This window comes from Rhinichthys klamathensis, unplaced genomic scaffold, assembly GCF_029890125.1.
Source record: "Rhinichthys klamathensis goyatoka isolate OS25496 unplaced genomic scaffold, OSU_Roscu_1.1 h1tg000605l_1, whole genome shotgun sequence".
NCBI classification, from domain to species: domain Eukaryota; kingdom Metazoa; phylum Chordata; class Actinopteri; order Cypriniformes; family Leuciscidae; genus Rhinichthys; species Rhinichthys klamathensis.
Window position 1 is genome coordinate 287146 of NW_026607060.1, and position 13330 is coordinate 300475.

At 38.7% G+C, this 13330-nt stretch overlaps 1 protein-coding gene across 3 annotated transcripts in view; it reads left to right on the plus strand.

The window, feature by feature from the left end:
- Positions 1–13330, plus strand: part of prkcbb (protein kinase C, beta b) — a 148125-nt gene that overhangs the window by 121695 nt on the left and 13100 nt on the right. For all 3 annotated transcript variants that reach the window (XR_008805585.1, XM_056240668.1, XM_056240667.1), the window contains exon 16: positions 6482–6622. Coding sequence is in view for 2 of the 3 variants with exons in the window: in XM_056240668.1 (XP_056096643.1) it covers positions 6482–6622 (141 nt within the window). In the remaining variant the exon portion in view is untranslated. The remainder of the gene's footprint in view (positions 1–6481; positions 6623–13330) is intronic.

The window sequence follows — 13330 nt, forward strand, 5'->3', positions numbered from 1 at the left end:
GATCTAATTCTTTATTTGAGAGATCTTCTCTTCTGCAGATAAAAGCACACAAACATACGGCCTTAGACGGCACACAGTGGGAATGCCAATGACTCTCGGCTGTGTGCAGGACCCAGGATCTCAGCTCTGTTAGTTTCCTGCTTTTACTAGAGCATGGCTAGGCTGTCTTTAAAAGGATATGAATGTTTTTTTGTTGTTGGTTTTTTTTTTTTTTTTTGTGAAGATGAAGCCTCAACAAAACCAGACAAAAGCCTCAGAATGTCAGGGGCATCTCAGTCAATAGTATAACGTATTCCCTAAAAGTGCTCGAAAGGGAGCTGTCTCCTATTTGCTTATTCTTTACATGTTTCTGTTCTTTCTCCTTGTCACTGCGGTGTCAGAGTGGAGCATATGGCTGCTGAGAAAAGGAGAAAAGAGTTTTGTAGAAAAATGAAAGGCAGGGATGTGCCGTGGAGGACGCGGGTACAATCTTGCGGTGGTTGGGATATGATACATCTGTTATCTCACAAAACCTGTCAACAACATTAAAAATAAAGAAAGTCAAGGTCCATTCAAATCAATTTCCCAGTTCTTATTACCGAAATGCACAACCAATAATATTAATAATTAATAAAAAAGATAAATTATCTACTTTACATTATGATATTATTTTAATTTTCAAACTTTCAGCTATTTAAATTTCAATGCAAATGCAAATTCAATGCAAATTAAATAAATGCAAAGGGCGTGTGTTCATGAGATTCACCAACATAGATTTTCCCTGGGCTTTGATCATCTACCCAGCATGCTGTCTGGTGACCCATTTTGTTTGAGTTAGGACAATGGAAATCTTTAGTATTGGGAGGACAACAAGTTCTGGAATATAAAGTGGAAAGGGAGATGTGAGAGCAGGTGTCTCCGGAGGGACCTGCGCACTAATACATTCATGCTAATGTGAGCATTAAATAATGAATCAACCCTCTGCGTTCAGAATCTGAATGCTACCCCCTCTTTGACTGGCTTCATGAAAATACAGCATGCTGCTGGGTAAAGCCTGATAAACAAAAGACCCCCTCCTCTCCTCCCTCTGTTCCCTCATTCTGCCTCTCTTTTCTACATCCTTTCATTTTCCGTCTATTTTCTCTCATAGATATAGATGCTCTGGATAACCCTCGTCTTTTCTGCTTGTCGACTTTTTTCTTCCTCGACTTATCCTCTTTCTGTCTTCTCCTCAGTTTGTCTGCGGAGCTCACTGTCTTGATGAGTTCTGTCTCCCTCTCTCTTCCATAGGATCTGCTGTAAGTGCTCGCTGAACTTCTCTAATAGCTTAATTCTGCAGTGCAGCAAGTGTGTCAGATCCTGGAGGCCTTTCTCCACAACAATCTCCTAAAATAGAGCAGGAATACTAAATGAATCCTTGACATTTAAGACAGATTGGAAAATCCTGTAAGTTTGGACAAGCACGGCTTTAGGCGTGTGGCGCTGCCGCCCGCGCTTCCGGGAAAGCTACAATGGAGCCATGCAATATAAATGAGGTATTTCCCTTAACCAAGCGGAGCAATCGTTCTTCCAGCACAGTAATTGAATGACTAATTTAGTCTGGCCTTGTGACTTTCAGAGGACAGGTGGACAAATTGAACGTAATAAAAATGTTGATGCCTTATTCTGCCATAAAAAAGCAAATCCTCTTCTTTGCTTCCGGAGAGCCTGGGTTTTTAGTTGCAGGGGATATAGGTTTTTATGCACAGAACATCGGCTGAGGGAATATTCATTTGTGCCACTTACATCGACAGATTGCAGAAAAACAGCACAGTGAGTGTATTAAACTCTCTGTAAGACGGGATGTATATATCGATGCACGAGATTTTTATAACTGTGTCTCAAAACGTATTAAGCTGCCTACCTAGACAGCATTTTTGGGCATCATGGGTGTATTCGTAATGCCCAAAAAGGCTGTTTAGAAAAAAGTTTGAAAATTAATTTGGTGATCATTCATTACTATGGCATACACTACCATTCAAAAGTTTGGGGTCGGTAAAATAAGTCTCTTTCTTTATTTGATCAAAAATACAGTAAAAACAGTAATATTGTAAAATACTATTACAATTTCACATAACTATATTAAAATGCACTTTATTCCTGTGATGACAAAGCTGAATTATCAGCATCATTACTCCAGTCTTCAGTTTCACATCATCCTTCAGAAATCATTCTAATATGATGATTTGATGTTCAAGAAGCATTTCTCATTATCAATGTTGAAAACAGTTGTGGTGCTTAATATTTATGTAGAAATCGTGATACATTTTTTTCAGTATTCTTTGATGAATCGAAAGAATAAAAGTATTAATTTCTCTCCCAAATATCTCTCAAACTTTTGCACTGTAGTGTGTGTGTGTGTGTGTGTGTGTGTGTGTATGTGTATGTATATGTGTATATATATATATATATATATATATATATATATATATATATATATATATATATATATATATATATATAAAGTGTTCTTCTAGCTCAAACAGTAGAGAATGATGCTAGCAACACCAAGGTCATTGGTTCAATTCCCAGGTAATTCATTAACTGATAAAATGTATTTGTTCGATTGCAGTGCAATGATAAACTTTGGATAAAACCATCTGCCAAATGTATAAACATAAAGCACCATCTGCCACCATAACTATAGTATGGCACCACCGCCGTACTTTTTGGTAAGTGTAGATAGACAGCTCAATATGTTTTGAGACACAGCATATGAGGATGATAAAGTAGCTGAATTATATTGTATTAATTCTATAAAAAAGAATGAAAAAGCTGCCGGATGCGTTTAAGGACTGGTTTAATGAAGCTGACAGAGGCAGAGGATGGCGTACTGCTGAAATGGCTTGTGCAGCAGCGGTAACAGCAGATATGTGCGACTGCAGTGCTCCGAGTGCTAATTGAAGAGTATTATCAGTGTTGATGGAGTGTACAGCTCTGATATCATAGGATTAAAGTGGGATGCTGTGGTTCTTTGATATGGAACACAGCCCAGCACACCGCTGAGAGAGGCTTGGGACACAAGCCTGATACAGGCTGATACGCCATGACTAAGGCCAATCTAGAGCTCGCACACAGACTCTCGCTCACTTTTTTCTTTTTTCTACTTTCTTTTTTGCATATGCTGTATTTGTGTAAGTGCTTGTCACTATACACTGACAGTACAATGGTATCTCGAGCCATCTGTCAAACCATCTGAGTGTAGATCCTGGTGCATGCTCAGCTTAATGCCTGTTCTTGATTGTTGGAAAGTAGCTAATGTAAAAGTGGAGATAGATCTTTTGTCTTTTATATGTATTGTTTGTTGACTTTTCCTCATTGTTAGAATGAGCCATTACGTAATCATTCACATTCTCAAGTGATGATAATGCACCTTGCGATCAAGAAGGGAATTTTAAAAATTGTGATTTCCAGATGTGGAAATGTCTTAAAAATGAATAAAATTGTAAGTTTGGGAATAGTTTTGCTCTGTTTTATATTAGAAATTGATCTTTGAAGGTGCTTGGTGTGAGTAAAGGCTGGAATACACTACATGACTTTTGCTCAGATTTTTTGCTTGATTTATAGTATGGACATATTGATGCTATTTGCCAAAAGTCAAAGCTAGTCTGCAGATTTGAGTTGAAACATATTAAACAAGTTTTATATTTTGAACCAGAGATTTTATGTTTATTTTAGGCTTATGTTTGAGTTGGTTATTGCTTGAACACCAAAATGTTTCAAATTGTTCCCAAATTGTTCTGCCCTGCACTAACAAAGTTACAAAGTAAAGTCTTTATTATTTTTTGTATTATCTTTGCAGATGGACTCCCCAACAAAATCACTGCAATCATTCTAGAATAATATTTTCAAATAGAGCTGTGGCATCTTGTGAAAATCCCCAATGTACCTACATAAAATACATATATAAAGTATAGTAGTTACATTTTTTTTGTAATTCTATTCATTGTTGTTGAATCCTTATCCATTATGAATTCTTATCCCAGTACCATGAAAGACTAGAAAAGTAATGGAACTTTATTAGTTCAAAAACCATTGAAAAATATTTACTTGTAAGAGTGAACTCTTGGTCATGATCCATCTTAGGTTCATTTGAAAAGACAGTGATGAGGCAAAACATCCTATAGGTTTTTATTGCTATTTGTCTTTCATGTGACCAACCGAGTCACTGTAACTAACCCAGAGTTAAAGTTTAAGAGCATCAGTCCTGAATTCTCTGAAGAGCACTCCTGCCACACTTCTGTGTAGAGGGCTGAAGAAGCCAGGAGGGAGAGATAAAGCAATTGACTTGACTCCGATGCTGCAGGTCACTTGTGTTTTTGGCTTCAGTCGGCCTCTAGAGCCTCTCCTGAATTGCACTGTCAGATTACACTCCAGCTCTGACGTTCAAAGCAGGACAGCTGTGAAATATGAGCGGTCAGCTGTACAGAAACAAGCTGAAAATGAGAGATGGATGGATGGATGGGTAGGAAGGTTTTTTATAAATCAAATGTAAATTCATGTCCCAGTTATACTTAATGTTGTCACATTTTCCTAGTTAAATAAACATTAAATAAAAAAACAATTCAATTTTGTATTTTTACATAAAACTATGTAGGTAATTTTATTACCCGTTTATTACAACCAAGTATAAATTTCATCAATTTAGGTTGTATTAAGCATTTTTACATCTATTCCAAAATAATAGCTTCTGGCAGTAACAATTTAAACAATTAATTTTATTTGTGAACTGGTGTTCCGCTGTTATTTTTAATAGTCAACTTATTTTCATCAGTAAACAAGCTCGGTAAACAATGGTCACAGACACAAAGATGTACCTTTTAATTTCACCAAGCTGATTGCTCACACAAAAAAAAAAACAGTCATCATGTTTTCAGGCCATTTCAAGTTTAATTGTGACTTAAATCGGTGATATCTAAGTAGCTGAATTGTTTACTTACTTTTAAGTTGGTCGTCCCATTAACACCATTATGTTGTTCATACAGACCGATTCGCGAACAAAACAAGAGGCGGGATTTATCGCATGAACCAATCATATCCAATCATAGCGCATTGGAGGCACTGCCTCCTCTCATGTGACTTTCCCCCATTCATTCTCAATTACCCCTCACCAAACCCACCGCACACTTTAGGGGGTCTGTTAAAAGTCAAAGGGCTCAGGAGAGATGCGGACTCCCGCTGTAACTTTACCTGATGGTGTCGCTGTTGGACACTGTTGTGTGAGATGTCACATTTTGTATTATGGATTATTTTCTCATCCTATTTTTTGATAAGGCACTGCCTCCTCGGAGGAAACGCCACTTATAGATCGTGTTTTATTGAAAGATAGATTGATGGATGGATGGATGTGTGTTTTGAATAGATAGATATATTTGAATAGATGGACATATGGATGTAGAGAAAGAATCAGCCAGCTGTGTCTCTGTGGCAGCATGGCCCAGCTGTACATGTCAGCACTGCCACACAGTGAGCGAGTGTGTCCTGGCCCCTGCTGTATACATTAATGATGACAATGATGACAAAGCTTCAGAGGGCAGTGGAGCACACGCCGCTTAGCAAGCGCCATGAGTCCAGAAGGCATCTCGGGTCAGGGATTGATCCAACCCATCCCGACCGGCCCCGACCCAGCCCCTTCCTGATCCACTGAGGGTTAAGGCTCTACTAGTCAGCAGAGACCTTCATCTCCCTCTCTTCACCACCACTTCCACCTGTGCCTTACAAGAGCCTGGAAAGACTTTCTCTGCTGCCATAAATTTTTCATGCGCACTGAGGCGCTGAAGAAGAAGCGGCAAGTTGTTTTTCCCCTCGCCTAATCTCTCCTACACACGCTAAAGTCACTCACTGGAATAAAATAGCCAAACGATTTTGTTATATTCAACATAGCATGTTCTACTGGGGAATAAAACAGCTGTCGGTGAAGGGGAAAAATGGAGAGAGTTGGGTGTGCGGAGGAAGCTGATTAAAAGAAGCTGTGCTAAAACAAAGGTTGCAAAGTAACAATTATTTGAACTAAAATATGTAACGACATTCTCATTTCTTTGGATTTAGTTTTACGCCCTCCAGGGATACCAATGGAACATGTATTTTTGACCCATAAAACAAAATTATTGAACAAAACTCTTGGGTGGGGCCAATCTACAGTATGGCAGGTACCCTGGCTGTATTTTGAGCTAAATATTTGAGCTCTGTGTGTTGCATATTAATATAATATAATTAAATATATTAATGAAAAATGTATCATGCGGCATACATCAATTATGTAGTAAGGTAGAAACTACTCTCTGCTCATCCTGTAATGTAAATGTATTTTTTTCAGAGAGAAAATATAGATATGCTATTAATTCTGATTAACTTGATTAATTATTCTGTGTATTATCTATTTAATTTGATTATTTCTTAAGCAATTGACAGCCATACTATATAACTAATGGTCATCTCATCTCTCTGCTCTGTACTGTTTCAGCTGATGACCAAACACCCAGGCAAGCGTCTGGGCTGTGGCCCTGAGGGTGAGAGAGACATCAGGGAACACGGCTTCTTCCGTTACATGGATTGGGAGAAGCTGGAGAACAAGGAAGTTCAGCCACCATTTAAACCAAAGGCCGTAAGTCCAGCCAATCACCTCCCCTCTAACACACAAACACATATTCTCTCTCTCTTACTCACATTCACTCCTCGTGTGTTTCTGTGATCTGGAACGCTGGTGGTTATTTCAGAATTTAGTCTAAATGGGAGTTGCATTACCTTTTATCTTTCTTAGCCCGATACTTAACACATAACACATGACATGATTTGCCAAAGTAAGACAGTATTGCATCATCATTAACAACCCTAATGGCTATTCCTAACCCCAATCCGACCTCAACTTGATTTAAACTCATCAGTTACTCAGTTAGAAACTGAATTTGAATATCAGGAAGTATAATTAAAATGGATAAGAAATGTTTGAAATGTCACCTGTAGACATTTGTATTTTATAATTTATTTATTTTTTCATTATATTTAATAAATTAATGTAATGTTTAATAGATATTTAATAAATTAATAAATTTTCAGATTTTTTTTATGGTGAAATAACATATTTCCTAGAATTCTGTAGTTTATGCAAAACAGTATATATTCACTAGATTGAAAATTTGACATTACATTTATTTTTATAAAGTAAAAAATCAGTTATAAATCTGAAACTATTTGGTTTTTATCAAATTCCTATTCCTAAATTCTGAATTTCACTCAACCCTGCAGTCTAGAAACCTAACCCTATACTCAGAGGGCGGTGATTGGTTAATATGGATGTTGTCTTAGGACCAGCAAAGGATGTTAATTCAGGAAAATGTCTTGTGTAAATCACATTAAGCGACCCATAACAGTTCAAGCTCAAACTGGCCAACTGGACATGAAGTTTTTGAAGTCAGTGTCAAAGTAGTCAAATTCTACTGTAGCACAAGTAAAACTTTCAGAGCAGTGGAGAGCAGTAGGGTGTAATGAGGAGCCTGTATGTCCTCCTTACTCACCACAGCAAGAGGCACAGCAGCATCTTAGCTTTGTCTGGCCGAGCTGAGACACGTTTGTCAGCCTCAGTCAGATCCTTAATGAGTACAGCTTCTCGTGTGTGTGTGTGTGTGTGTGTGTGTGTGTGTGTGTGTGTGTGTGTGTGTGTGTGTGTGTGTGTGTGTGTGTGTGTGCGTGTGTGTGTGTGTGTGTGTGTGTGTGTGTGTGTGTGTGTGTGTGTGTGTGTGTGTGTGTGTGTGTGTGTGTGTGCGCGCGCGCGCGCGCGAGAGAGAGAGCTGTCAGATGGAGCAGGCATTGCCCAGGCAGTGCTGCATTGTGCTTCCCTCCACGTCAGCCTTGCTGACCTTCTGCTCGGACTCAGACTGGCCTCAGAAGTGATCTCCTTTCTGCAGTGCCTTCCTGGTTGTGAGGTCTCGGCACAATCATTGAGAACAGATTGCCCTGTTGATTGTCACAAGTTTTACTTTAGCACTTGAATCGAATGCTTTAGTTTTAGTGGTAAAGGTGAAGCCAAGTGTGTCATTTCTGTGCCACTAGTGTCACCAAAAGGAATTGCAAAAGACATAATGACTGTTTTCAAACAGGTTTTCTTGACACACACCCATTCTTCCATTAGACGGATAGTCCTACCTCCAAAATCACACCATTGGTTGAGTCAATGTTGCTGGGTCAGGTTGGCTGGGATGCCCACACAGAGCTACGTGTTTGACATTAAACGTCACTGGTTCTTGCTTGTCTCATAATCAATTGCAACACTGTGCGATTTTTGTTATTTTATTTTACTATAATCGTACGATAATTTCACTATTTAATACCACTGCATACTTTTTACTATGGCTAAACTCGAACATGAATAATCTGGAGACAAAGTCAACATCCTTTTCGCTGAATTTTCTGCTTGAAATCATTCCCGTCTTTGGTTTTTCAGGCTTTCTTGCACAGTTAGTTACATTAGCTCACTGTTCAGGTGTGTGTGTGATTGGGAGTGTTCACGTGGCGTTTGGATGTTTGTGTGCTGGTGTCATTAGCTGAACACAAAGACGGATGATTTTAGACCCTCTTCGTGACGATGCCCGCATGCCGGATGGACACTCAAATAACCTGATTTGCAAACTTCATCAAAGGCAATTAGGATCTGAACAAGACTAATTTTGTCTCATGTGGAGACCAAAAAGACATGCACACATAAACTTTTTCCAAAACTTAGTAAGAGGCATCCGTAGGCAGCATGTTAAGGCATCACAGGCACGCTCCAGAAAAAAAGGCCATCCCAGAATGCACTGTGATGAGCGCGGTGAAAACAAAATACAAGATGGCGGAAAATGTGAGAGAAATGCGATTATAAATATAATTAATTCAATTAGGAGTGCACTGAAAATTGCGGCCAATATGGATCATTATTTTTATGTCTGTAGACCCTTTTTGCTGGGGCATGAGCCTGCCTGAGTTAAAAAAAATACTGATAAATTCTTATGCGTCAGTAGAGATTGCCATATGATATCCTGAGAATAATTTTCCCTGATCAGTTTTTCAAGCAATTGTGTCGTGTGTTTCCTATCAGCTGTTTAGAAACAGAATTAGCGATGCCAGATTCGTGAATGAATCACTCTTCTGATCTAATTAGTCAAAATTGTTTGCCAAAAGGTGCGAAATTGTTCACGATTCAGTTTGATTCGTTCAGACCCTTCACTTACGCACTGAATCTTTTGCATTGTATCTGTTATTGGATACTTTGTTAGACAGAAAACAAAAATAGCACCAGATGAGGGGATATATACCTACAATCCTTTGTAGGAATAAAAACATGACTTCTGTCGTTTGTCAATGATGAAGCAGCTCTGTTTTGTGCATACAGCTTGTGTAAGATGCTTTTTATGGCCTTTTTTAAATATTAAAATAGGTTTTTGTCAATGTCAGTTCATGTTCTTGTCATGAATTTAGCCATCTTAACATAATAATACACAGTAAGAAATATGGATAATTATTCATTTTGAGAGAAGCTGAGATAAAATAGAGGTGGGAAGTAACTCATCAAAAAATGAAAATAAATCAATTTGCCATAATCTATCACTATCCCTTTGAATAAGTAGATGGTGGCAAACGTAATCTAAAAATAGATGGAAATGAATATACAGATAATAAATAAATATAATTAAATCATATAATTATAAATAATTAAGCCTGATTTGGTCTCAATGTATTGTTCATCAAAATAAAAAATGATGACAATAATATATATGCTATATGTATATTTCCCATATCTTCAGTATTTATTGGATTAACTCGAGTCTCCTGTATGATTCCTGAGCGTGTAGAGCATTCAAAATCGCTAACTTTTGACTTTTATAATGCCACCTTAAAAGGCAGCTCCCAATGTAGGCAGTGAGGCAGCTGACTAGGTATTGTTTTCAAAACTATTATGTGCATTTGAAGGTCCAGAACATGTAGACTGAAGACTGTTCCCGAGAATCTGCCCCGTTTGCGGAGCACCTCCTCGCCCAGATCTCACTCCGCTGGGAAACACAGTAGTCTGACGTAGGATTTGGATGGAGTGTCCCTCTACACATCACAGCCTGTGGCTCTGAAATTAAGCGTGACAGCAGTGTCTGGCAAGGGATCATGCCATTGAGGTGGATTAGGGAATCGCACCCAGGTGATGCGAGACAGTCAGAGTGACTTTACAGCTCAGGTTTGGAGCAGAACGAGGGGACGGCCTCCATACGGAGCTCTTCATTTCTCTGCTGGTGCTGTTGAATTATCTGGTGGCAGGTGAGAAGTGACTATTGATTTGTTGTTTGGGATGCTAGCCAGCTCTAGGTGGAGCGCCTCTGGCTGTTTCTGCAGCAGATGGACTGTTGTTGCCTACGTGTTACAAGACTGGCAGTGATGGCCCGCGTGTGCCAGCCATGGGAGGGCGGCTCTCTGAACACTGGCAGTCTCGTTGCTGCCAGCGCTGCTCACTCTCACTTCCTGTATGTCAGTCGGCACCTTCTCTATGTCGGTGCAGATTGGACACGGTCACCTTAGTCTCACCCTTTCATTGACACACACTGTCCGTCATGCTCTGCTCCTGCTGGAATAAAGTAATGATGGGTGGAGGTGAATAGGGATCAAAGCCAGGTGAGGAGAGTGACAGATTAATTATGAAATGTCTAGCTGATGCTGTCAGGTTGATACTGTTTATGCTGGTGCTGGTTTTGGTGATCATCATCAGTTAAATGGTGAAGCATGATGTCAAGCATGATCTTTTTGGTGAATACATTAATGCATCTTTCTGGTTAAAGGGATAGTTCACTCAAAAAAGCTATATAAACTAACTATTTTGCAGAATGTCCCTGGTATCTTTCCGTACAGTGCAGAATGGGAATGGAGCCCCATTTTGAGCCCCACAAATGACAATGACCAAGTTATGGCAGGATGCGAAGTTTGACATCAGTGATTATTCATAATCTTGAATGATAATATGATTATTTCTGGGAGACCTATTCCACACCCAAATTGCACAGCCAGCTTTTCCACCTCTAATTCTAATACATTTGTTTTAGATTCAATTAGATGGATATTCCTTATAAAATAACACTTAATTATAATTTAGTTTTAGTTTATTTTGTGTGTGTAACTGTTTAGTGTAGTTTTGTGGATGATTGGGAACATTTTGTTTATAATGTTTATAATATACGTTTGGGGTCATTAATTAGACGCATTAAATTGACCTAAGGTGACAATGAAGATATTTATACAGATTTCTATTTCAAATAAAAGTTGTTGTTTTTTAACTTTCAATTGATCAAAGAATCCTGAAAAAAATGTATCACAGTTTCCACGACAATATTAAGTAGCACAACTGTTTTCAACATTGATAATAATAATACATTTTTCTTGCAGCAAATCAACCTATTAGAATGATTTCTGAAGGATCATGTGAAACTGAAGACTAGAGTAATGATGCTTTAAATCAGCTTTGCAATCACAGTAATAAATTACATTTTAAAATATAGTATAATAGAAAACAGCTATTCAGTTAATGTTTTGGTCAATAATATTTCACAATATTACTGTTTTTACTGAAACTTGCTATGTCTCCATATAGATACAATAGCATGTGTGCATAACCTCTGGTTAAGAGTGTCACTGTAATCATTTTACTGTAAATGGCTATGGATAAAAGCAGCTTGAGAAGACACTGTGGAAACACCATCATCTCATGCTGAGGTCCAGCAATGGTCTTTTGAACAAGGCTTGCCCATGAGTGAAAGTTGGAGAGCATATTGTAGACAGAAGTGAGAACTATGGGTTGTGTGAGCGTGATGCTCTGTAGCTTTTGCTTTAAAGAATGTTATTCTCCTTTCATTCCCTCTCCCTTTATCCCAGTGTGCAGTAGCAGTCATTCAGAGATATGTGTGTGCCAGAGAGAGGATGACAGGGAAAGTATGGATGCATGTGTGTGAGAGAGAGAGAAATAGTTGTAAATGGGTTGTGTTTAACACAGCGGTCTTCAGACAAGCCACTTGTCACGTGTGTCTTTAATAGCAGGGACTGTTCACAGTGGATGTGCCCCCCTGATGCTAATGACTGTAGACAGGTGGTTTTAAGAGGACACCGAAAAGCTTTTGCCTCAATATTCAGGGGTGGATGAGATGCAGGTCGTTCGACTCTCTGTGGGTTTACTTGCCTGGGTGGCACGGCGTGTATGGCGGTGAGTGGGCAGATCCATGAGTCGCAGCCTCCTGTGATTGCATTCGGAAACACTAATGCATCTGCAGCGGGGCGGCCGAGGTCAGGTGGCTGCTGCAATTGGACCATTAATTGAGTTTAAATTAGAGGGGCTTCTGAATGCAGAGGTACACAGATGCTGCGCGAGGTGATTTAATGGTTCCCACACAGATGTTATGCCTCAGTGCTCTCACTGTGTGTGTGTGTGTGTGTGTGTGTTTAGTATTTCGAGGTGGTGAGTGGACTTGCCAAGAAAGTCTGAGCTTTGGTTGCGTTTCTGTCTTATTTACGATGTATTGGTTGTAAATCATTCGCATGGTGGTCAGATCTCTCTTGCTGAAAATGCAGAGCCACATCTAAAGCTATTGTGTTAGCTGCCAGGTCTACGCTAAGGATTCTGGGCTAATGGTACAGTCAAGAAAATTAGGTCATTTCTTGCTGTATGAAATGGGGCTTTTAAAGGCTCAAGCTTTTGTTGGGCTGCCTAGTGGCGAGGGGGTATTTATTAGAAGGATTTTAGTCTTACTAATGCTTCTGTTTACCTCGAATTCAGGTAAATACTGCATTTAAGAATGTGATAGATGATCATTTGAAATGCTTTTTGTAGACCTTAATCATGCAGTGTTGGATTATAAACTTTTCTGTGCAACACTATTATAAAATGAATTAAAATATATGAATAATTGTATTAATCAAGAATGTGTTAAATTGGTCAAAAGTGACAGTAAAGTTATTTATGATGTTACAAAATAAATGCTGTTCTTTTGAATGAATACCAACTCATGATTTCATCATCCACTTTAGGCAAATTCTTTTTATGCTAAAAATGAGTTCTCTAAATGTAATGCAGCATTGAAAACATGGGGAAATTGAAAAAAATATATATTGTTACTAGTAAGTAAAAGTATATCGTTTCCAGTTTTTAAAAAGTGTAAGTAAGTTGCTTTCTTTTTGAAGGAGCTGTAGTGAATGTACCCAAAGTTGATTGCCCACCCATTGTCCTCATTAGAAGCAGAGCCACTTATAGACTTTAGCAAGGTCTTCACTCTGATTGGTGGAAATGATGAACTCCTGTGAAGTCGAAAGC